The following is a 26,175-nucleotide window of genomic DNA, read 5'->3' as shown; positions in this document are numbered from 1 at the left end:
GCCTGCATAGCTGAAATGACTCCTAAACAGAGAAACCACAACTCAAAATAGCCTGAACACTTTTGTTATCTCAAACAATGGGCAATTAGCCATCCACTCCTCCCTTAGTACATATTTGACCTGTATTAGCCAAAGACCATTATAAATTTGGTGAGGCTCTAAACTTGGCTATACAGGATGTCTGAAAGCTAGAGACTAGAAGTACCAACTGTACATTGATTCCTAATGTTGTATATGTTAAAATGAATGCTATGCAGATTCATTTAAATTTAAAAATTTGTATTGTAAGTCTATGAACAGAACAGACATAGCCCTAAAACTTACCAGAGAAGAGAAGCACCTTAACCGAGTATTTTACCAGAGCATACACATGATCCATTAGACTGCAATATGTAGATAATGTGGGTATTCCCATTTACCTTTCCCAAAAGGTGTAACTTACTAAGAACCTGTCAGAAGGCTTTTATTTTGTTAAATATATGTACTTTCCTTTTTGATTTTTCATACAGTTGAGGGGGTGCACGTGACAGTCAGAAACAGCTTGTAGGAGTCAGTTCTCTCCTCCACAATGTTTGTTCCAGGGACCAAGCTTGTCGGGTTTGGCAACAAGTGCCTTTACTTGCTAAGCCATCCTCTCAGTATACAGGTACAGTACACACACACACACACACACACACTCATACATGGATAAATGAGCAGAGGTTAAATAAATACATAAAATAAACAGGCTGCTGTATTTTTATTTATACTATATGAGTGTTTTGACTATATGTATGCATGTTTACCAAAAGTGTGCCTGGTACTCATGGAGGTCAGAAGAAGGTGTCAGACCCCTGGAACTGGAGTTATGAATGACCACCACATGGGTGCTGGAAACCAAGCCCAAGTCCTTTATAAACGCAACAAGTGCATGTAGCCACTGAACTGTCTCTCCAGCTCCTGGGCTGCTTTATCTTTAAGCAAACAGACAAGAAGTATTGTATTAATACCCAAGTGAGTCCTAGCTCCATAAAGGTGTTTTCCCTAATGTCACCATAACCGTAATGGGAGCGGGGAGGGGTCAAACCAAAGCTACTACTGTTGACTCTTGCTGTGCCTATTTAGAATTAGCTCAATGCTATTTATGTAACAGCTAACTTCCTACTTTGTAGATATAAACAAACATTTATGTTGGGCTCAATTAAAATTATGCAGAAATATACACAATTTCCAGAAACCTTCTGTTCTCTCAGATACAAAAGTGCTAATATTATCAGAATAAGATTCACATCGGTCGGTCTCGTTTTAATGATACCTTTCGATCTGGGACAGTTTTTTTAAAAGAAATTTCATGATCTCCCAAAGAATACATACAAATTTATTTCAAATATTACTTAGTTTTAATAGAGTTCAAGCTAAACAATCACTTATACATACATATGACTTTTCTAAAGCCTTAATCTGTTTTAAATACTTTAATAAAGTATCTTTAAAAATACTTTATATATTTATTTAATAAGGTATTTAGAGACTGATCTGCACCTACTCTTTAACTCCTGAGAAAGAAAAGGGAGGGAAGAAGGAAGGGGGAGTATAGGAGACTTGGGGTGAAACTGCAACCCACATCACATCACTCTCTATGTAGAACTGTCATGACGGCCATGCCAAAGCTAGACTCTGCAAAGGTTGCTGCCAGGCCCAGGACAAACGGAAACATGTGACTAACACCATTCTTGCTGCTTCTAGTTCCAGGTGGAACTTTTCCACTGATACTTAACAACCCTGATCTAACAGATGAACAGTGGAGGTATACGTCCGGAGGATCTGGAGTAAGACAGCAAGAATCTGAGTCCAAGCTAACTAGCTATAGAGAAGCTATTTAATTTCTCTAAACCATAGTTTCCTTATCTAGGACCACACAATATCTACCCACAGGATTGCTGCAGGATCACCAACATTAAAGTATTTCATAGGCACTAGAGACATGGCCTAGTGGGTAGTGTTTTCTGAGAAAGCATGAAGAACTAATCTCAGATCCCCACTATTCATGTACAAAGTTGTACTCCGAACTGTCCATCTGTAACCCTAGGATGCCAGGGCTCACTGGCAAGCCAGTCTAGCTGAACCTGTAACCTCCAGGTCAGTGAGAAACTTCTGTGTGTCAAAAATTAAGATGGAAAAGCAGTTGAGAAGAACATGCCAGCCTCAACCTCTGGCCTCCAAAAAATATACACACAGGCCAAGAACACACACATTTGTACACACATGCTTATACAAGTGCACACGCACACAAACACACGCATATACCACACACATACAAAAAAATTATTTTATGAGGTGTGGTAGCCTGCCTGTAATTGCAGCGCGTTGGAAAGCAGGAGACAGGTGCTCCTCCAAGAAGCAAGCTAGCTAGAGACTACATATCAGTGGGCTCTGGGTTTGACTGAGAGACCCTGACAAGGTGGAAGAACAATTGAGTATGATTTCCAATGTCAATCTTGGACTACCACATGCAAAGCCATATATACCCACACAGTATGACCACACACACAGACACACACACACACACACACACACACAAAATGGGGAAAGAAAAAAACACCTTTTTAAATTTTCCAGCTGACCTCCTCAAGTGTGCAACAAAAATGTCATTCAGGGGCTGAAGCGATAGCTCAGCACTTAAGAGCACTCACTGGCTGCTTTCCTAGAGAGGACCCAGCTTCAAGTCCCAGCACCCATACGGCAGGTCAAAACTGTAATTCTGATGCCAAAAGATCTGACAGCCTCGCACACACATGCAAGCAAAGCACCAATGAACATAAAATAAAAATAAATAAATCCTTTAGAGAGAGAGAAACAGACCTGGGAACATGTAGTAAACCTACACTTTAGGCAGGTGGTGGTGGCACACACCTTTAACCCCAGAACACAGGAGGCAGAAGCAATTGGATCTTTTGACTTTGAGGCCAGCCTGGTCTACAGAATAAGGTCCAGAAAAGCCAGAGCTACACAGACAAAACAAAAACAAAAACAAAATGTTAAACAAAAACAAAACAAAACAAAAACAAAACCAGTTGCTAGATACAGTAACCAAAGGACTATGTTTTAGATGACTATAGCTGGACATAGAGACACACACTTTTAATTCCAGCTTGCATTGAGGAAGGAGAGGTAGGAAGAGCTATGTGAGTTCTGGGCCAGGTAGATCTACATAGTAAGACCGTGTCCAAAAACAAAAAATGATACAGGAACTCCAAATCCAAATGAGTCCTGCTCCTCCCAAAGCAGTTCAAATTGGAACTTGCTTTTAGATGCTTAAAAATTCTGCCCCTTTGTCTGATTAGTTCCTTCTATTTGTAAGGCATTTATTCTCACAACCTTAAATGTTCCTTAAATGATCAGCTCACATGTTCTATCTTCCATGAAGCCTCCAATTCTCTCATCAAGCCGTCTCTCCTTCCTCTGAACTTGCAGTGTTTTGCTTCCCAAATGCCACCTCTAACTTTCAATCTACTAGAGCAATCATTCTGTTCAGCATCATTCTTACTGCCTTAACATTCAAGGAGAATTTAAATAAATTTCTGTTTTATAAGTGAATGACCATGTTCAACAAGTACGAGTTTCATCTTCATCCAATAAATCTAACTTTGGAAATATCCAGATGTCATTGAGACACCAGCTTCTTAAATGGTGGGTCATGACCTCATAGGGTCATAACCTGGAATGTAGGAAGGATAAATTATGTGGCACCAGTAAAAGGCTCCTGAACCAAGGTCATAAGTTGAAATTGTTTCTGGCCATCTTCACCCATGCTGCATGGAGCAACTTTATCACAGCTTTGGACCTGAGCATACAACATGCATTTGCACTGTGCATGGCCTGACCTGAAACACCTCCACTCAGATTGGGAACCACTGTCAGTGATAAACTGCAGTGTTTTTGCTGTGCACACAAAGTTTTTTACACTTCTAGAAGTATAAATGTTTAATTACAGAAAAGCAAAGACGTCTAATATTTTCTTACCATGATTCCCAAGCATGAAAGTATAACATTAGAATGTCCTGAGATTGTATTATGTTCAGATGATTGATTTTTTTTTTTAAAGATGCTGTCTAAGTTGCTGACAAGTTGCACCAAAAAAAAGAAAATCGTTACATGGAATTTTGGCTTGGGAGAAGGACAGGATCTCCAAGTTTCTGAAATGACCCTTATATACAGTTTTGCCACTTTGTGATACATATTTATGTGAGCTAAGTTCTCAGAATTGCAGATTATAAAATCAAAATACACATCAACTCTGAAAAACACTAAAGATGTACTGTATCACTGAAGTACCAAATATTCAGCCAAGTGTTCATTCTTGACACACAAATAAACAGGCACATCTACCTCATACTAGGCAATTTACTTGCATCTTTTATTAATAGTAAAATTCTATCTATACCAAAGAAATGTTTTAAAATAAACTTAGAATTTATTAATAACTGTTTATTTTATATGCCTATTTTATGTATCTATAACTAAGGCTGAGTAAAAATTTCTCAAGCCAAAAGGAATCACAAGTAGAAATAGCTTAAGAAGCCATGTCTGAGACCACAGATGCCATGCCAAGTGGATGGGTTTAATTTCACTCAAAATATACATTTTTCTTGACCTATGTAAGACAACTTTGGCATACATATATAAATCATCTGAAAGAAACTCCAGAAGAGACGCACTGGACCAAGGATACAGCCTCCCAAAGTAATCTGCAAGAAACGTTCTGATTATGTAGATTCCAAAATATTTGCTCAAAACGTAGTTTCATTCTTTTATAGAAACAGCATGAGTTTTGCAACCCTAGAGCTTTATTATCCAGTTACGATTATTTCTCTACTGCTTTTAAAGTTAATTCCTTTTCTATTCTTCGTGCAGCATTTGAAGCACAGGCCTCAATTTCAAGCCTTTGAGCTTCCCAGGCTAACTTCACACGGTCCCTCTTCCTTTAACCATCTTTTGAGCATCAACACTGAAGACTGGAACTGGGGAAAAGGAAAAAAGGTTCCACTTACACTGTGCTTTCCTGGAAGGAGTTAGGAACTTGAGATGTATATAGGATCCACACATTTATGAAAGCAGTTTATGGGTCCTCTGGCCTCCCCAGAGCCCATATGTTCTTCCTCATACACCATCCTCCCCCTCCCAACCAATTTGTGCATTTTGTTAAATAAGACCTTCTGCTAAACTACTCATATGCCATTCACTGGCTTCCAGTCTGATTTCTCTTGAACTTGCTTCCCAACCTGCAATCAAGACAATCTGCTTAGTGAAACCTGGTAGCACCTTTGCTCATGACTGTTTATCAGCCCAATCCTCTCCACTGATTCAACCTCAAATACCTTTTATACCTGTTAGGAAGTATGTAACTACATGTATTTTTTTTCCATCTTATATCTCTTTTTCTTTTGTATGTCTCCTGACTATGACCATCATAACCACCTATGAAGCTACTTTAAAAAACAGAAAACCTTTTTTCCTGGAAAGCCTTCAGTAAGTCTGGGATGGGAACTGGAAACAGTTATATCTACAAAGCCCCACTAGTGATTCTCATGCATACCCTGAGGGCCACTGATTCAATGTTCTTTATACAACACACATTCAGTGCTTATTAATTCATGGCATGGAAGCTCATAAATAACTTTTCTCTAAATAGCCTAACCAGATATCAACCAACCCCTTGACTACACCAGCTGTGTTCCAAGTGCAACATGTGGTTTTAAGATTTCATTTCCTCAAGTACTACATGGAGGAACACCATTACCTTGTCTCTTTACATTGTTTCCCATTTGTTGAAAAACCAGAGGCCTGGAATGCAGCCATGTCAGACAACACTACATAAGAATGTACTCTGGGGTCTGAGATTAAAATTAGCTACAAAGAGAACAAGAACGAGATAGACAGTCTGAATGAGTACACTGCTCCTACTCAATAGTTTCTTAATCAGTACAAAGAACAGAAATTTCAGTCCCTAGTCCCTAGAGTCCCGCCCTCCCTCCCCTCCCCTCCCCTCCCCCCACCCAGCTTTCTTGCTACCGGTCTCCTAAAATGCTTAAGACAGTCCCAGGCCCCTGAGGACCCAGGAAGACGTTGCATGTACTAAAGTCCTCTAATCAGATAAATAACACAAGCCCCACCCGACTGACAGTTACCTATCAACTACTCTGACACACCATTTTAACAGCTTGGTTCGGAAAGCAGTATGAACTTTTTCCTGAGTTGTTCTTCACAGGCAACAACCGTCTGAGTCACACCCAGCCTCGAGCAAGTGTGACATTAGCCAGGGTATAGTTAAGGGACTAGCCTCTATCTCTTTTCGCATTTCAGAAGTAGGCTACAAAGATCAGTGAAGAGCCAGGGGCAGGCAGGAAACGTGTGGACTGGGAAAGAACGCCCCAGGCTTCCCCTCTGCAGATCCCAGATTCCACAGGCCTCTCACAGCAGCTCCATCTTGCTTCCTGCCAGAAGGAGGAGCCCCCCCCCCCTCCGGCCCCCGCCCCCCGAATCTGGAAAGGCCCCAGTGGAAGAAAGCCAATTGACAGCAGGTAAAGCTTCATGGAAGGAATAAAATGAATGACTATAAGGTCAGGCAGAAGAAAAGCGGGGCTCCTGGTTATGAATAACTGCGTAAAGGTGTTAAGAGTCCAGGGGGTGTGAGCAAAACGCCCCGAAGGAAAGAAGGCGGCGACAGAAAGGAGGAAGCCAAGTAGTTGGGTAAAAGCGACAGACACCAGGATCCCTGGGGAGGGCTGGGCATGTGGGTCTCGGGGGACAGAAGTATTAGAAAGGGGAGCAGCCAGGTGCAAATAAGAATCCTTGGAAGTAAAGGCAGGGAGCCCGTAAGAGAACCCACCCACAGGCTGGACCGGAGAGGCCTAAAAAGGAGCTAAGAGCAAGGTACTCAACGCAGGGGACGCGAGCCTGCCCAGGGGAGGGACTGTGAGACAACCTAACAACTACCATTTCTTGGGCGCCTACTGCGGGCACACACACGCTAGGCACTTTACAACTAAAACCTCGCTGACTTCACAGCACAGCCCCAAGGCAGGATTTCTCACAAGTGCCCCATTTTATAGATGAGGAAACTGAGGTCCCAGACACACTCAGTGGCTTGCTCAAGGTCACAGCCCAGAGAAATGAGCATTCGAAACCACGGCACCTGCCCAGGAGCCCACCCGGTGCTCCAAGCGCCTGCGAATGCAAGCAGCGAGGCGGACCGGGACCCTGGAGACATCTGCCACCCGCGCTCCCATCCCAGGCCCGGCGCGCTCACCCGGACGAGGTTGCTGACGGCCGCCTGCACAGCGGCCACGGGCGCGGTGAGGTCAGGAATGGCTTTGCCGTCCACCTCGCCCTCCTCGTGCATAATCACCAGGTGCGAGATCTGCTGCGCCACCGGCTCCAGGATGCTCTCGATCGTGCGCGTGTGAAACACCGGCATCGCGGCGGCTAGCGGGGCGGCGAACCGTGGGCAACAGAAAACTGGGATCCGTAGGGCCGGGAGCCGGCGGCGAGAGACTGACTCAGAGCGGCGACTAGAGTCCGGGCTTCCCTCGGCGTAACCAGCCCCACAGGCGCCCCGCCCATCCACGCCGCCGCGCCCAATGGCAACGCCGCTCAGAGCCGGACTGTGCCTCCTATTGGTCTCTCTTCGAGAAGCTCCGCCCCTAGGGCAGCGCCGCCAATGTCCCGCCCCGCCCCCATTCCCAAGGGAGGGGCCTGGGATTGGGGCTGCGCCGCAGGGATTGCGACCGGATTCCCGAACCCTCTCGCGGGGCGCTCCTTATAAGGGCATAGTGGGAGCGGAGCGTGCGACTGCACTGGACTGGCCCCGCCCCCAGGAGCCGCCTCCCGCCTCAGAGTGGCGGAGCTCCGCCCCTCCGCAGGATCACCTCAGTAGGGCGGGATATCCTCACCTCAGGCTGTGTGAGAGAGAGGAGACCCCGGCTTCCTCCGGTCTCCCCCGCAGGGTGCTCCCCTTTTAGTATCACCGGACGCAGCCAAAAACTGCTCCGTCACTTCCCAGTAAGTCACGAGAAAGTAGAAAGATCCAGACAACAAAAATACACCAAGAAACGTGAGTGCCCATTGATTTATACTATCTGCCCTCAGATAGTCAAGTTCCGTGTGGCACTTTCTAGACCTCTGTGTACACGTTCACTTACAAATACATGTTTTCCAAATAAATAGGAACGTGTCTGTAGAACTAGAGATTTAATGAAAATTACCTGCTACTCTGCCACGTTCTGTTTTAGCGACTGTGGTGTTCCATTCTTGCAAATCAACTTAGGTCTGGTTCTGTTGCTAAAATATTTGCCTAGCGTATGAGAAGCCCTAGGTTTGATTCCAAGCACTACACAAAATCAGACTTAACAGAGTGGGCCAGTATACCACCGGAACTAGGGAGGTGAATCGGGGGTTCAAGGTCATACTCGGCTACAGGGAAAGTTTGAGGCCAGTCTGAAACGGGGTGGGTAGTCCCTTTGTGGATTATGATGAGCATCTATCTATCTCTAGTTACAACAACACTCCAGAGGCAGGGTTAGGGAGATCATTTGAGGAAGACGTTCCAAGCCAGTCTGAGCAACACAAGACCCCTATCTCAAAAAAACAAAAACAAAAAGTGAAATGAAAGTATGTACTTTTTAACAGGTCGGTAAGTAGGGCCAAGTTGCCCAATCCCCTCACCACATTTAAGACATCTGCATGTTTTCCTAACCTCAAATTCTCTTGCCCAAGCTTCCTGATTCTGAGAGGAAACACATTCATTAATGCCTTCAAGTGAAAGATCCTCAAGTCAAAGAAAAATATTTCTGAGGATCTCACATTTTGCAGAAGGCCAAGCCACGTTGTCTTACCCAGCTTTTAAAGTTATGTTTGTCTAGCAGTACATACCCCCTGTTTCTGCTATGTATGTTGCCAACTCTTTAACTTTCTCTTGAGTTGGGGATGAGCTCAGTTGGTAAAGAGTACTTGCTTACCACACACAAAGCTTTAGGTCAATCTCTAGCATCACATAAACAAGGACATGGTGTTGGTACACATCTATAATCTTGTCACCCAAGAGATGGAGGCAAGATGATTAGAAAAAGTTCAAGGTTTTCCTCAGCTACCTAGCACGTTTGATGACAACCTGGGATGCTTGAGACCCTGCCTCAAAAGCAAAACAAACAAAACCACCTTAATAAATAACCAAGAATTCACAGAGGGTCATCCACACTTGCAGAGTCTCTTTCTCCAACCAAAAGAAGTACATTCTGTACAGGAGGGAGCTCATTTCTACCTGCCTATTGATAAGAACTCCCCTCGACCATTCAACATCAGGTGTCTCTCAGTTCATCATTGTGTTTTACTTATTACTTACCAACCTGTCCCCTGGACAGAGGGATCTTTGGGTTAACTACAAATCTTCCCAGAACTTGGGAACCCCTCCACTCCACTAACTTATAATTCTTCTCTTAGCTGCTAGGAAGAAAGACTCCAAGGCAGGCATTTCCCATTTTCCGTAGGCCACCTTCCTTAAGCACATAGCAAACGAGGGATCTTTAAAAATAATTTACCTCCATTCACTCCGTCCTCAAACATGCCTTGGCATTGCTGCCATTTCAGAATGGCTGCCACCGGGCTTCATCCCTAGACACTGGAGGGGATACAAGGTAGGAAAGAAAGAAGGCAATGATGACTGGGCCAAAGCAGGGAAATGGAGACTCAGCAGGGTCAAAAGAACAGAGAACCAGGGGCTGAAACCTATCCAAGACTCATGACAGAAGGCTCAATTGTCTCGCTGAATTATCTCTCTCTGTGACAAACTAGAAGAAAATATTTACAGTAAAGACAGCAAGGACCGGCATGAAGTGCTTCTGAGTGCAGGAACCTGTGCAACTGACTGTTTGCATACCAGATAGTCAAGCTGGGTTGCATGGGTGGTAATAGTCTGACCATTACTGACTCTTTAATAAGTCAATAGTGAGCCTGGTGATGATGGTGCACACCTTTGATCCCAGCACTTTGGAGGCAGAAGCAGGTGGATCTCTGTGGGTTTAAGGCCAGCCTCGTCTACAGATCAAGTTCCATGACAGCCAAGGCTAGCTACACAGAGAAACCCTGTCTCAACAAACAAACAAACAATAAAGTCAATAGCTCCCAAGAAACATCCCCTCCTTATGGAAACTCATCAAAACTAACATAAAGGGACTAGACAGTTGGCTAAATGATTAACAACACTAACTGTTCATTCCAGGGACCCAGCACCCACCTAGCAGCTCATTGTCATATGTAACTCCAGTTCCAGGGGCTCCAGTGCCCACTTCTAGTTTCTGTAGGCATTGCATGCAAGGAGTACACTACATGCAAGTGGTATACATGCAAGCCAAACACTCAAATACATAAAACAATAAAATAAAAAAAACTTTGTCCAGTTCTGCAACATGCTGTAGGGTATAAATGAGAATATCACCCCGTAGGCTCATATATTTGAATAATAAGTCCCGAATTGATGCAACTGTTTGGGAAGGACTAGGAGATATGGCCTTGTTGGAAAAGTTGTGTCACTGGGGGTTGGCTTCAAGGTTTCAAAAGTCTGCAGCATTCCCAGTTAGTGTTCCCTCAGCTCCCAAGCTCTGTCTGCTTCTCCTTCTAAAGAGCCAAGCCCATTGACCCCTGGGCTGAAAGGAGGGCAGCTTAACCAGGCACAGATGGGTGCTGTGCAGGATCTCAGTCAGCGTTAAGTTGAGGTCATTAACACAGCTTCAGAGAACAAATTCATTTATTGGAGGGAGAAAGGGGTATTTATGCCTCTGGGGTGGTGGCCAGGCTCTCAAGAGCAGCATATATATGGCCAGGACAGGGGTGTTGGAAGATGCTTCATCTGCAAGGTACAGGGTGAGGACTCCTTAAAGAGTCAAACAAGGAGTGAGGCCTGATAACTGTCAGGGTAGTAAGTTCTTACTAGAGTTGAAGGTGGGAGAGCCAACTTTGTGGCATCAGGTTGGAAGTGAGGAGGTAGCCAGCTTCTGCTATCATCATCTGAGGTATCTCTCCACCACGTTCACATGCATCCTCTAACACCCTTCTTGATACTTATTAATACATGTTAATACTGATGCCTTCCGGAGTCTGGGCCCAGACCAGCCTTACTGCTTTCTACTTCCTAAACTACACATACATACAGATAGGCTAAGTAGCACAAAGAATAAAAACTCATTTAGTAAATATAATAAAAACTCTATATTAAATAGAATTATTGCTATTCAAAAAATTCCTAGCTTTGCTGTTTGACCTAGACACAGATCTTGCAAGTGGCTTTTCTTCTCTCTGAAGTATAAATAAGATAATGCCACAAACTTCACAGGCTTTATGTAAGAATCTGTGAATGACTTTGTAGAAAGAATGCAGAGATGTGTCTCAGTTGGCAGAGTGCCTGCCTAGTGTTCATGAGATCCTGGGTTTGACCTAGAATGCCACACGAACCAAGTATGGTGGTCCATGCCTGTAATCCCAGAATGCGGGAAATGGCAGTAGGAGGATCAGAAATTCAAGGTCATCTTCTATAATATAGTGAGTTTAAGGCCAGCCTGGGAACACAAGATACTGTCTAAAATCAAACAATAAAACGTCCAGGAAAAGAGAGCTACTATTATTACTGGAGCAATGACAATTATGCATAATATTTACAGACTCAAAAACTTCCTGGTCGTGTCTTTCTTTGAGAATTTTGTCCCAACATGTCCACCTAGAGCTTTCTATTTTGATATAAATCTTGTGAATTATGGTAAGCAAAATTCTAAAATATTTCCATCCCCAAGAATAAAGCAGTTTTCCCTAGCTGGTCCTAAAGACTGTATGCTGCTCAAATTCCAGGTAGGAGATCACCACCAACCTATGGATAAGAAAGAATCTGTGGGGCAGTGGAATGAATAATTTTTGCTTAAGCAGGCCATAGAGCAGACATTCCAGAATGAGCAAGTCTGATGGAGGGCCATATTCCAGGTCAGTGCGTAAGTTAGTCAGACTCAAGTGAGTGTTCATGCAGCTCAAAGATGCAAAAGTAAATTTCCACAAGATTATAACCTTCAGACATTAAAGACTGTGCGGCATCTGCTCTTAATTGTGGCTAACTCAACTGACTGTCTACTATGTGGTTAGTCTGAAGACCACTCATGGTGGGGAACAGTGTCAGATATACTAAATTGTATTGATTTTAAGTTATAAACAATTAGGGAAGTTTTTAAAGGCAGCAGTTATTTATTATATACCCCTCTGTGTGAGGAAGGTGGAAAACAGGAAGTATAACTCTTTCATATACAGGTTGAAAAGTTGAGACACAGCAACTATCAGTTGTGAATAGTTTGTGGAAATTTTGGGCAAGGCTAGATTCTATATTTAATCAAGATATTCAGTTTCTAAGTTTTTGTACTTAGCTCGAGATTAGATTTTGTACTGTTCTATGTTAACTATGTGTCTAAGGCTTATACTTAGATGCTTCCAAGAGAATAATCCAGTTTGTGCACAAATGAGTCAATGTACAATTTAACACATAAGCACGCATACACACTGACTGAGATTCCCGCCTTGCCTCAGATGAACCTCCTTCCTCCATCTAGACCACCCCACTTTACCAAACCCTTTCCCCACATGTCCCTACACCAAACCACTAGTGGCTTGATGAGTAGCTTTTCTTTCCCCTCCTAAATGTTGACTCATACAGTATGCCCCGCCCTCTATCCACACCCAAACCACAAACTTCCCCCATCGCTTTGAAAACAATGTGACTTTTTCTTTTCTTTTTAATTAGATGTACATTTAAGTCATTTTCAATTTTATATGTTTTACAATTTTCACACCTTTTAATTGTACTTCAGTCTTATTTTTTAAGAGTTGTTTTTATTATTGTATGTGTATAGATGTGTACCTGTGTGTGGTTATATGCATGAGTGTAAGTGACTATGTCATTCAGAAGAGATGATTAGATCCCCTGGAGCTGAAGTTACAGGAGGTTATAAGCTGCCAGACTTGAGTGTTGGGAACCAAACTGTTAACTTCTGAAAGAACAGTACATGTTCTTAGGCTCTGAGTCATCCCCCAACCTCTACACCTAAATAATATGTATTGAATGAGAAAACTGTAAAGAAGTCAATTAACATAATGCAAAAATCCAGTTCCTAGAACCAACTGCTACTGATATTTTAGTATGTTCTCTTTTAGTTGTTCTTCTGTTCATATGTTTTTTCTACACTCAAATTTTTATCTTACATATATTTTCACTGAAATGATCTATATACCATAAAATCTAGTTCTTAAAAGTATAATGTTCAATTTTCATTCCTGCTGTCTTTATCAGGTCTTAACATTATGATATCAAGAATAGTCCATAATATTGAATATTTTTCAGATCTCCATATAGTCATTTTTTATTTCATTTGTTTATTTACTTTATATCCCAATATGCACCCCCCCTCCTTGCATGCAGTTTCCCCCCAGCTTCTCCCCCTATTCACTCCTCCCCTTCTCCTCAGAAAGAACAGGTTCAAGGACAGCCCTCACTCCAGTGGTTGGGGGACCCACATGAAGACCCACATCTGCTACATATGTGGAGTGGGGGAAGGTCCAGCCCATGCTTGCTACTTAGCTGGTGACTCAGTCTCTGGGAGCCCCCAAGGGTTCAGTTTAGTTGACTCTATTCTTCTTGTGGCGTCCCTGTCCTCTTCAGGTTCCTCAGTCCTTCCCCCAATCCTTCCATAAGACTCCCCAAGCTCCATCTAATGTTTGTCTGTGACTCTGCACCTTTTTTGGTCAGCCATTAGGTAGAGCCTCTCAGAGGACAGATATGCTAGGATCCTGCCTGCAAGCATAACAGAGTATCATTAATAGTGTCGGGAATTGGTTCTTGCCCATGGGATGGGTCTCAAGTTGGCCATTCCCTCAGTCTCTGCTTCATTTTGTCCCTGCACATCTTGTAGGCAGGACACATTTTGGGTCAAAGATTTTTGGATAGGTTGTTGTCCTTATCCCTTGATGAGGAGTCCTGTCTGGCTACAGGCAGTGCTCACTTCCAGATCCAGATCCCCCACTACTAGGAGTCTCATCTAGAGTCACCCTCACAGACTCCTTGGGGCCTCCCCCTGTCCCAGGTCTCTGGAATGTCCTAAAGATGCCCCCACCCCACCACTCTCTCCATTCTCTCACCCCTACTCTACCTGCAGCTGATTCCCCACCACATATCCCATATATTTTTTTGAGATAGGGATTCATGTAAAGCAGGTTGGCCACATCATCACTATATAGTTGGGAATGACCTTGAATTTTTTAATTTCTGTGTCTATCTCTTGATTGCTGGAATTACAGGAAAGCACTGCCACACTTAACTTAAAAACTTGATATTTTTGCTGGGCGGTGGTGGCGCATGCCTGTAATTCCAGCACTCTGGGAGGCAGGGACAGGCAGATTTCTGAGTTCGAGGCCAGCCTGGTCTACAGAGTGAGTTCCAGGACAGCCAGGGCTATACAGAGAAACCCTGTCTCAAAAAAACCAAATCCAAAAAACAAAACAAAACAAAAAAATCGAAAACTTGATATTTTTATAACATTCAAAGTATATAAAATTATTTAACTATTTACCTATTGTTGGGCATTTTGATTGTCTCTAGCCTTTTACTCTTCTAAATAATATTCTTAAAAATATTTAAAGTTTGGGCTGGAGAGATGGCTGAATGATTAAGAGCATTGGCTGCTCTTGCAGAAAACCCAGGTTCAAATCCCAGCACCTACATGATGACTCACAGTCTTCTCTAACTCCATTTCTAGGATCGGATGCCTTTTTTGGCATCCACAAGAATCAGGCACACATCCGGTACATAGATACATATGCCGGCAAAACACCCCTGCACATTTTGAAGTATAAATTTTTATTTTTAAAGGCTTAGAAGTGTAGTTAACACATTTATTGCTATTGTGGGAGGGTCAAACTGTGTTGACTATCTTCTCAGTAGAAAGATATTATGCTATCCAATATTGTTTAGAGGTGTGTTATTTGTTTTTGTGTGTAAAAATCAGTCCTAAACAAGAATTCTCTGTCATTTCTGTACTTCAGGAATTTGCAAATGGATTGACTGGGTTGTCCTTAGAACCTGTCATGATATTGTACTTAAATAGTATCTGTCTATCACCAATGAGAGGAACACAGCTCCACACCACATCAACAATTGCCTGGATTCCTATCAGAGTCCTCTACCTAGGCAAAAGTAGGATTTGTGACTTTGACAGAGAAATTAATTTCAGAGCAAGGCAGATACAAAGCATAAATTGAGTTTACTAAAAAATGGAAATGAAGGTACTTCAAGAGAGTGCAAAGCACACCGAATAGAACAATGTTGATTTCTCTACCAGAGCCTGCCAGTAAGGCTTCTGTACAGTGGGTATATATGTGATATTAGGAGACCCTTGTGTTACATCTCTAACAGCTGATAAGAAGCCACTCCTGCTTTTAAAACTTTTAAAAGATTTTTTAAAAAGTATGTGTTTGTGTGTTTATCTCTATGAGGGTGTGTGTACCACATGCATGCACATTCTTGGAGGCTGCAGCATTTCAAATCCCCTGTAACTGAAGTTATAGCTGGTTGCAAACCTCCTGCTGTGCATGTGTGTTGGCAACTGAACCCAGCCCCTTTGCAAGAGTAACAAGCTATTGAGACATTTCATCAGCATCCCCACCACCACCTTTATTTTTGAAGCAAGGTATCACTATGTCCTAGTTACTCTGGAACTTGCTGTGTAAAGCAGGCTGGCCTTGAAAACACAGAAATCTTATTCCTTCTGCTTCTGCACTCTTAACCTCTGACCCTATCTCTCTAGCTCCTCTTCTTAACATTGCCAAGGGGTATAATTCATATGTATTTTAAGGCTTTTTCTTAGTAAGCAAAGAATTTTTCTTAGTAAACAAAGTTGTAAGGTGGATTTATGAGGAACATGTCATAAATCTAGGAAAGATGGGTACTGGGAATATAAAGATATACACCATTTTAACTCAGCATTTCCTAATTACTGTCCTTGGTGTCCTTAATTAAAGATGTCTTTGGGAATACATCATTTGGCCCTATGTAAGCATAATTTGTTTATTGTTTTGGACAAGATGTCCTTTGAAAAATATGCCTTGATTCTGTGAGCTAATAGATCTTTATCAGTGGAGTGTGGAGTGTTCTGCCTTTCTCAACAGTAAAGTGGATCAACACCTTCACCCAGCCTTTTCTCACATTACTGCTATAATTCCCTCTCCTTCCCTGTCTCAGAGAAATTTCCAATGCTTTTCCACTTATATTGCTTATACCTGGCCTTGGGAAACTAGAAGAGCTGAAAGCCTGAACAAATGGAAACTTTCTTTAATTTTTTTAAGATTTATTTATTATATTTAATTATGTGTATATGTGCCTATGAGTACAGGTACCCACAGAGGCTCTGGCCTGGAGATAGAGATACAAGCACCCAGTATGGTAGCTGGGAACTGAACTCAGGTCCTCTGAAGGGGCAGTATGTGCTCTTAACCACTGATCCACTTCTTCAGCCTGTGCTTTCTCCGCTTTCATACAGTCCCTCCACATAGCCTGAAACACAGGCACTTGCAGCAAACCAGGTTTATAATATAGGGCTCAAAATTCCAAAACCACATCTCCATATAGATCAAGAGCTAGGCAAATGCTACATCACCTTTTCTAGAAAAATGTTGCAAGCCTGAGTCATCCATATGTCTGCTCCAAATTCCAGAAGAGGAAACATATACCCCCAACTCCTTGTTGCGAATGTATTAATTCCACATCATAAGAAAAGTATTTTTGAAAGGACAACCTGTAGCAGGAAGCAAATATGCTTTAAAAGAAATGGAGGGGGGGAGCAGACCCTAACCCAACTCTAATGAATGAATTAATGTATCTAAACACACTACTAGATATGCACTTAACATTTTTCTTTCTTCTTCTTTTTCAAAACCTGGAAAAGCATACTAAATTACTCAGGTTCCTCTGCATGCAAGGTTGCCAAGTGACAAATTCTACCCAGGTAAGCTAAGACCAAAGCTAAGCAAAGCTTTAGCTCTCCTAGTATAGTTACTTGCTGATTCCTGATGCACAGGAACAGAACTTAACGTGTTTTCTTTCCCTTCAGTGTATGAGTGTTAGAATAGAGAGCATCTGGATCTTTGACTTCTAGGCCAGTTTGGTCTACAGAGAGACTTCCAGGACAGCCAGGACTATAAGAAAACCCTGTCAAAGAAAAAGAAAACAATTGAGAGCATCTCTATTTAATATTTGTGATGGGATGCCTAGGGTTTAGTGAAACACGATAAGGAACATAAACTTGAAGGCAGGGAGGAAGGGAAGAGGAGATTTTCTTCAAATGCTGGGTCAGGAGGCATGGGGGCAGACAGTAGAAAGGGAGTAAATGAAAACAAAATATAGTCACATATACAGTGACAAATTAATAGATAAAATCAAAATGTCAGCCAACTCTTAACAAAAACTGATCCTTCGTGTCTTGTAGTATCAAATACGTTGGCCAAAATTTATTTATGTAAAATTAACAAGTATATCCATCTCATTAGCATACAAATTTGCTTTCAGCTTAAATAAATGGTCAGATTTTATGTATATAAGAGCATTATCTTTGTGATGGCCAGTTTTATGTAAACTTGACACAAATTAGAATCATTTGGGAATGGAAACCTCAACTGAAAAAATGTCCCCACCAAAATGACCTGTAGACAAGCCTATGAAGGGCTGGAGAGATGGCTCAGAAGGGTAAGAGCATTGTCTGCTCTTCCAGAGTTCCTGAGTTCAATTCCCGGCAACCACTTGGTGGCTCATAACCATCTATAATGAGATCTGGTGCCCTCTTCTGGCATACAGGTGTACATGCAGGCAGAATGTTGTACACATAATAAATAAATTAAATTAAGACAAGCCTATGAAGCATGTTCTTGATTGGTGATTAGCTGCCACCTCTGGGATGGTGGTCCTGGGTGCTCTAAGAAGGCAGGCTGAGCAAATCATGAGGAGCAAGCCAGCAAGCAGTGTTCCTCCATGGCTTCGGCCTCCGGTCCTGCCTTGAGTTCCTGCCCTAACTTCCTTCAATGATGGACTGCCGTGATGTGCAAGTATGAGCAAAATAAACCCTTTCCTCCCCAAGTTACTAGTGGTCATGGTGTTTAATCACAGCCATAGAAGCTCCAACTGAGACAATCTTAAAGTACATTTATTTATTATCAGTAAATTTTGTATCTGTATACCTATTTTAATATACCCGTGTACTGGGTAAAAAGGGGTCTTGAATAGAAAAATGTTATGAAGTCCTGGATACATGCATAGCTATATACATTAGAGATGAGTGATGGGGAGCACATGAGTCTACTCTTATCTGTGGTTATGCTGTCAGCTGTTTTAATTACTCAAAGCCAATTATAGTCCACCGGTATTAAGTAGAAAATACCAGAAATAGTTTACAAGTTTGAAGCTGTGTGTTCTTCTGAGTAGTATGATAAAATCTTGTATCTTCCTGCCCTGCCTGCAACATGACTCATCCCTTTGTCCACTGGATCCACACTATAAATAATATCCATCCATTAGTCACTTACTCATCTCGGTTATCAAATCAACCCACATGGCTTCTGTTCAGATAACCTTCATTTTGTTTAATGGAAGCAGTAATTCTGGTAATTCAGATATGCCAGAGACAACTGTAATATACCACCTGTGGAAAAGTAAAAGGTCCTGACTTAATAAGAAAAGGAAAAAAAATATACCAAGATTGCTAAATTACTGTATACAGTTAAGAACTAACCTTGAGCAGTGAAATTATGAAGAAGGAAAAGTAATTTATCCTATCCAATTATTAAACTGCTGCCACATTTCTAGAAGTTGAAGAAGTTAACTAAAAGAAGAAATAACACCCTAAGTATGTCTTATGCTGTGATGAGATAGCCCGCTAGAAGATGCCAAATGGTGCCTACATTTAGATGCAAAGGAGGGACCTGGACACAAAACATAGAAAGACAGATAATTTCTGGTTCTTTGTGGCAGTGCCACACCACAAATGATTAAATGCAGAGTAATGTATGCAATTGAGGAACCAACACACTCAAATACAGACAAGCCAAAGTAACAGCAGAGAGAATGTGTTCACATGGCTTTTCTTACAGTATATTGACCATCCCACTTGATTAATAGTAATTATTCAGCTTTTACTGTGTTATAGTTTACAGGTTATGTATACAGTTTATAGAAAAGAACACATTTTGTATAAGATTGAGTGGTGTGAAGCTTCCACTGTGGCTCTGAAAGCACCCCCTATAGATAAAAATACTCATAAAACTATTTGCTAGGGGGTCCACACGGCGTCCACCATCTTTACTACAGGGCAGACCAGACAGGCAACACCAGGTATACAGAGACAACCCGAGTATAGCATTGCTTGGGGCAGGACACACTAGGGCTTCAACAACACCAAAGAGTAGAGCAGCACATCAGCAATTTGTGCCCGGGAAACCCAGTCATTCAGCAGTGCAGAAATAGCCTTACGGGCCCACAGGAGGTTCAAGCACCAGCCAGTGACTTCTATCACTAACCAACTAACGTCAGAGATAACCAGATGGCAAAAGGCAAATGCAGGAACATTACTAACAGAAATCAAGGCAATATGGCAGCATCTGAACCCAATTCCCCAACAACAGCAAGTCCTGGATACCCCAACACACAAGAAAAACAAGATTTGGATTTAAAATCACTGGTCATGATACTGTTAGAGGAGCACAAAAAGGACATAAATAAAGCTCTTAAAGAAATACAGGGAAACATGAATAAGTTAGAGGGTTAGAGGCCTTTACAATGGAAACATAAAAATCACTTAAAGAAATTCAGGAGAATAGGGGTCAACAGATAGAAGCCAATAAAGAGGAAACACAAAAATCACTTAAAGAAATGCAGGAGAAATTGAGTCAACAGACAGAAGTTGTGAAAGAGTAAACACAAAAATATATTAAAAAAATACAAGAAAATACAAACAAACAAGTGAAGGAACTGAGCAAAACCATCCAGGATCTAAAAACAGAAGTAGAAACAACTAAGAAATCACAAAAGGAGACAACCTTGGAGATAGAAAACCTTGGGAAGAAGTCAGGGGCCATAGATGCAAGTATCAACAAGAGAATACAAGAGATAGAAGAAAGAATCTCAGATGCGAAAGATACCATAGAAACCATTGACTCAACAGTGAAAAAAAAAATGAAAAAAGCAAAACCCCAAAACATCCAGGAAATCCAGGACACAATTAGAAGACCAAACCTAAGGATTATAGGTATAGATGAGAGTGAAGATTTACAGCATAAAGGACCAGCAAATATCTTCAACAAAATTATGGAAGAAAACTTCCCTAACCTAAAGAGAGAGTTGCCCATGAATATACAAGAAGCCTACAGAACGCCAAACAGACTGGACCAGAACAGAAATACCTCCCATCACATAATAACCAAAACCCCAAATGTACTAAACAAAGAAAGAATATTAAGAGCAGTAAGAGAAAAAGGTCAAGTAACATATAAAGGAAGACCGATTAGAATTACACCAGACTTATCACCAGAGACCATGAAAGCTAGAAGATCCTGGGCTGATCTCATGCAGACTCTAAGAGAAAACAAATGCCAGCCAAGACTACTATACCCAGCAAAACTCTCAATCACTATAGATGGAGAAACCAAGATATTCCATGATAAAACCAAATTTACACAATATCTTTCCACAAATCCAGTCCTACAAAGGATAATAGGAGGAAAACACCTATACCAGGAGGGAAACTATACCCCGGAAAAAGCAAAATAGTAAAGTTCTTTCATCAAGCCCAAAAGAAGATAACCACTCAAATATAAAAATAACATCAAAAATAACAGGAAGTTATAATCACTACTCCTTAATATCTCTTAACATCAATGGACTCAATTCCCCAATAAAAAGACATAGACTAACAGACTGGATACATAAACAGGACCCTACATTTTGCTGCTAGCAGGAAACACACCTCAGGGCCAAAGACAAACACTACCTCAGAGTAAAAGGCTGGAAAACAATTTTACAAGCAAATGGTCTTAGGAAACAAGCCGGAAGTAGCCATTCTAATATCAGATAAAATTGACTTTCAACCTAAAGTCATCAAAAGAGACATGGAAGGATACTTCTTACTGGTCAAAGGAAAAATCCACCAAGAAGAACTCTCAACTCTGAACATCTGTGCTCCAAATGCAAGGGCACCCTCATTCATAAAAGAAACTTTACTAAAACTCATAGCACACATTGCACCTAACACAATAATTGTGAGTGACTTCAACACTCCACTCTCCTCAGTGGGCAGATCAAGAAAACAGAAACTAAACAGGGACACAGTGAAACTAATCAAAGCATTGGACCAATTGGATTTAGCAGATATATATATAGAACATTTCATCCTAAAGCAAAAGAATACACCTTTTTCTCAGCACTTCATGGTACCTTCTCCAAAACTGACCATATAATTGGTCACAAGACAGACCTCAACAAATATAAGAAGATCAAAATAATCCCATGCCTCCTATCAGATCACTATGGAATAAGAGTGGTCTTCAATAGCAACAAAAACAACAGAAAGCCCACATACACATGGAGGCTGAACAATACTCTACTCGATGATACCTTGGCCAAAGAAGAAATAAAAAAAGAAATCAAAGACTTTTTAGAATTTAATGAAAATGAAGGCACAACATTCCCAATTTTATGGGATACAATGAAAGCAGTGCTAAGAGGAAAACTCATAGCCCTGGGTGCCTCCAAAAATAAAATGGAGAGAGCATACACTAGCAGCTTAACAGCACACCTGAAAGCCCTGGAACAAAAAAGAAGCTAATTCACCCAGGAGGAGTAGAAGACAGGAAATCATCAAACTCGGGGCTGAAATCAATCAAGTAGAAACAAAGAGAACCATACAAAGAATCAACAAAACTAGGAGCTGGTTCTTTGAGAAAATCAACAAGATAGATAAACCCTTAGCCAGACTAACCAAAGAGCACAGAGACAGTATTCAAATTAACAAAATTAGAAATGAAAATGGAGATATAACAAAAGAAATGGAGGAAATTCAAAAAATCATCAGATCCTACTACAAAAGTCTATACGCAACACAACTGGAAAATCTGGAGGAAATGGACAATTTCCTAGACAGATACCAAATACCAAAATTAAATAAGGATCAAATAGATCAACTAAACAGTCCCATAACCCCTAAAGAAATAAAAGGAGTCATATAAAGTCTCCCAACCAAAAAAAGCACAGGACCAGATGGTTTTAGTGCAGAATTCTATCAGACCTTTAAAGAAGACCTAACACCAATACTCCTCAAATTATTCCACAAAATAGAAACAGAAGGAACACTACCCAACTCGTTCTATGAAGCCACAATAATGCTGATACCAAAACCACACAAAGATCCAACAAAGAAAGAGACCTACAGGCCAATATCCCTTATGAATATCGACACAAAAATACTCAATAAAATTCTTGCCAATCTAATCCAAAAATACATCAAAACGACTATTCACCATGATCAAGTAGGCTTCAATCCAGGGATGCAGGGATGGTTCAATATATGGAAATCTATCAATGCGATCCACGACATAAACAAACTCAAAGAAAAAAACCACATGGTCATTTCATTAGATGCTGAAAAAGCATTTGACAAAATTCAGCATCCTTTCATGCTAAAAGTCTTAGAAAGAACAGGAATTCAAGGCCCATACCTAAACATAGCAAAAGCAATATACAGCAAACCAGTAGCCAACATCAAACTAAATGGAGAGAAACTTGAAGCAATCCCACTAAAATCAGGGACTAGACAAGGCTGCCCCCTCTCTCCATATCTTTTTAACATAGTACTTGAAGTTCTAGCTAGAGCAATTAGACAACATAAGGAGGTCAAAGGGATACAAATTGGAAAGGAAGAAGTCAAACTATCACTATTTGCAGATGATATGATAGTATACTTAAGTGACCCAAAAAACTCTACCAGAGAACTCCTACAGCTGATAAACAACTTCAGCAAAGTGGCTGGTTATAAAATCAACTCAAGCAAATCAGTAGCCTTCCTATACTCAAAGGATAATCAGGCTGAGAAAGAAATTAGGGAAATGGCACCCTTCACAATAGCCACAAACAATATAAAGTATCTTGGGGTGACTCTATCCAAACAAGTGAAAGACCTATATGACAAGAACTTCAGGTTTCTGAAGAAGGAAATCAAAGAAGACCTAAGAAAATGGAAAAATCTTCCATGCTCATGGATTGGCAGGATTAATATAGTAAAAATGGCCATCTTGCCAAAAGCAATATACAGATTCAACGCAATACCCATCAAAATCCCAACTCAGTTCTTCATAGAGTTAGAAAGAGCAATTCTCAAATTCATCTGGAATAACAAAAAACCCAAGATAGCTAAAACTATTCTCAACAGTAAAAGAACTTCCAGGGGAATCAGTATCCCGGACCTCAAGCAGTACTACAGAGCAATAGTGTTAAAAACTGCATGGTACAGGTACAGTGACACGCAAGTGGACCAATGGAATAGAATTGAAGACCCAGAAATGAATCCACACATCTATGGTCACTTGATCTTTGACAAAGGAGCTGAAACCATCCAGTGGAAAAAAGATAGCCTTTTCAACAAATGGTGCTGACTCAACTGGAGGTCAGCATGCAGAAGAATTCGAATTGATCCATCCTTATCTCCTTGTACTAAGCTCAACTCCAAGTGGATCAAAGACCTCCACATAAAACCAGACACACTGAAACTAATAGAAAAGAAACTGGGGAAGACCCTTGAGGACATGGGCACAGGGGGAAAGTTCCTAAATAGAACACCAATAGCTTATGCTCTAAGATCAAGAATTGACAAATGGGACCTCATAAAATTACAAAGTTTTTGTAAGGCAAAGGACACAGTCAAGCGGACAAAACGGCAACCAACAAATTGGGAAATGATCTTCACCAACCCTACATCCGACAGAGGGCTAATATCCAATATATACAAAGAACTCAAGAACTTAGACTCCAGAGAGCCAAATAACTCTATTAAAAAATGGGGTACAGAGCTAAACAAAGAATTTTCACCTGAAGAACTTCAAATGGCTGAGAAGCACCTTAAAAAATGTTCAACATCATTAGTCATTAGGAAAATGCAAATCAAAACAACCCTGAGATTTCACCTTACACAGGTCAGAATGGTGAAGATTAAAAACTCAGGAGACAGCAGGTGTTGGCAAGGATGTGGAGAAAGAGAACACTCCTCCACTGCTGGTGGGAATGCAAATTGGTACAACCACTCTGGAAATCAGTCTGGCTGTTCCTCAGAAAACTTGGCATAACACTTCCGGAGGACTCTGCAATACCACTTCTGGGCATATACCCAGAGGATTCCCCAGCATGCAATAAGGACACATGCTCCACTATATTCATAGCTGCCTTATTTATAATAGCCAGAAACGGGAAAGAACCCAGATGTCCCTCAATGGAGGAATGAATACAGAAAATGTGGTATATTTACACAATGGAATACTACTCAGCTATTAAAAACAATGAATTCATGAAATTCTTAAGCAAATGGTTGGATCTGGAAAATATCATCCTAAGTGAGGTAACCCAATCACAAAAGAACACACCTGGAATACAGTGACTGATAAGTGGATATTAGCTCAAAAACTCTGAATATCCAAGACACAATTCACATATCAAATGACTACCAAGAAGGAGGAAAGAGAGGTCCCCAGTCCTGAAAATGCTTGTTCCAGCATGGTAGAAGAATACCAGGACAGAGATGTAAGAGGGGGTTGATAGAAGAATGGGCGGAGGGAAGAGGGCTTAGGGAACTTATGGGGAGGGGGGAACTGGGAAAGGGAAAATCATTTTGAATGTAAACAAAGAATATTGAAAATAAAAAATTATAAAAAAAAATAAAAAAATAAAATTTTATAACCAAACTAGAAAAACAACAACAAAAAGCAAAAACCTATTTGCTCATATGATTATAAAGACAGCTTAGTCTCAGCATCTATAGGGGAAATTGTCAACTTGGTGGGCCAGAAAGTCACTAGTTAATTCTAATCTCAAGGTTACCAGGCCAAAGGCAAGGAACAATTAATATTTCTCCTCAAGTCTGAAGCCAGGGGGAAAAGGCCACACTGAAAGCTGGCTGGAGGAAATACATCATTACATCACTCTTTTTGTTACAGTCAGGTCTCTAACTGATTGGCAGAAGCTCACTGAAAATTAGGGAGGACAATCTTTACAGAATCTATTTATTTATATATTAATCTAATCCAAGATCATCTTCACAGAAATAACCAGAATGTTTGAACAAATGTCTGGGGTACCCGATAGCCAAGCCTGTCACAAAATTAACCAGCTCACCAGGCAAATAAAACCTTTCTATGGTTTCAGTCTATTTGATTTGGTTCTTTTCCCATGACAAACTGAAAAAAATCACATGAGTATCTCATTAGATGCTGAAAAAGCCTTTGATAAAATCCAATACCCCTTCATGTTAAAAGTCTTAGAGAGGTCAGGAATATAAGGCATATACCTAAACATAATAAAGCAATATACAAGCCAACAACCAACATCAAATTAAATGTAGAGAAATTTAAAGCAACCCCACTAAAATCAGGGAAAAGACAAGGTTGCCCTCTCTTTCCTTATCTACTCAATGTAGTACTTGAAGTTCTAGCTAGAACAATGAGACAACTAAAGAAGATGAAGGGAATACTAATTGAAAAGGAAGAAGACAAACTATCTCTATTAATAGATGATATGATAGTATATGTAAGTGACCCAAAATTCTACCAGAGAACCCCTACAGTTGATACACCTTCAGCAAAGTGATCAGTACAAAATTAACTCAAAGAAATCCATAGCCCTCCTTTTTTAAAAAGGATTTTATTTATTTATTTTATATATATGACAAATACACTGTAGCTGTCTTCAGACACACCAGAAGAGGGCATCCCATTACAGATGGTTGTGAGCCACCATGTGGCTGCTGGGATTGAACTCAGGACCTTTGGAAGAGCAGTCAGTGCTCTTAGCTGCTGAACCATCTCTCCAGCTCAGTA

General features: G+C 41.0%; 1 protein-coding gene across 2 annotated transcripts in view; it reads right to left on the bottom strand.

Moving 5' to 3' along the window:
• Window positions 1–7,578, bottom strand: part of Vcl (vinculin) — a 94,123-nt gene extending 86,545 nt beyond the window's left edge. The window contains exon 1 of one of the 2 annotated variants that reach the window (XM_052189858.1): window positions 7,289–7,578. In XM_052189858.1, coding sequence (XP_052045818.1) covers window positions 7,289–7,456 — 168 coding nt within the window. In that variant the 5' untranslated portion in view covers window positions 7,457–7,578. The remainder of the gene's footprint in view (window positions 1–7,288) is intronic. The other variant, XM_052189857.1, reaches the window with a different exon arrangement.
• Between the last annotated feature and the right edge of the window lie 18,597 nt (window positions 7,579–26,175).

Source organism: Apodemus sylvaticus, chromosome 8, assembly GCF_947179515.1.
Source record: "Apodemus sylvaticus chromosome 8, mApoSyl1.1, whole genome shotgun sequence".
NCBI lineage: Eukaryota > Metazoa > Chordata > Mammalia > Rodentia > Muridae > Apodemus > Apodemus sylvaticus.
Note: the sequence above shows the minus strand (reverse complement) of the source record. Positions and strands in the feature narration are given on the sequence as shown.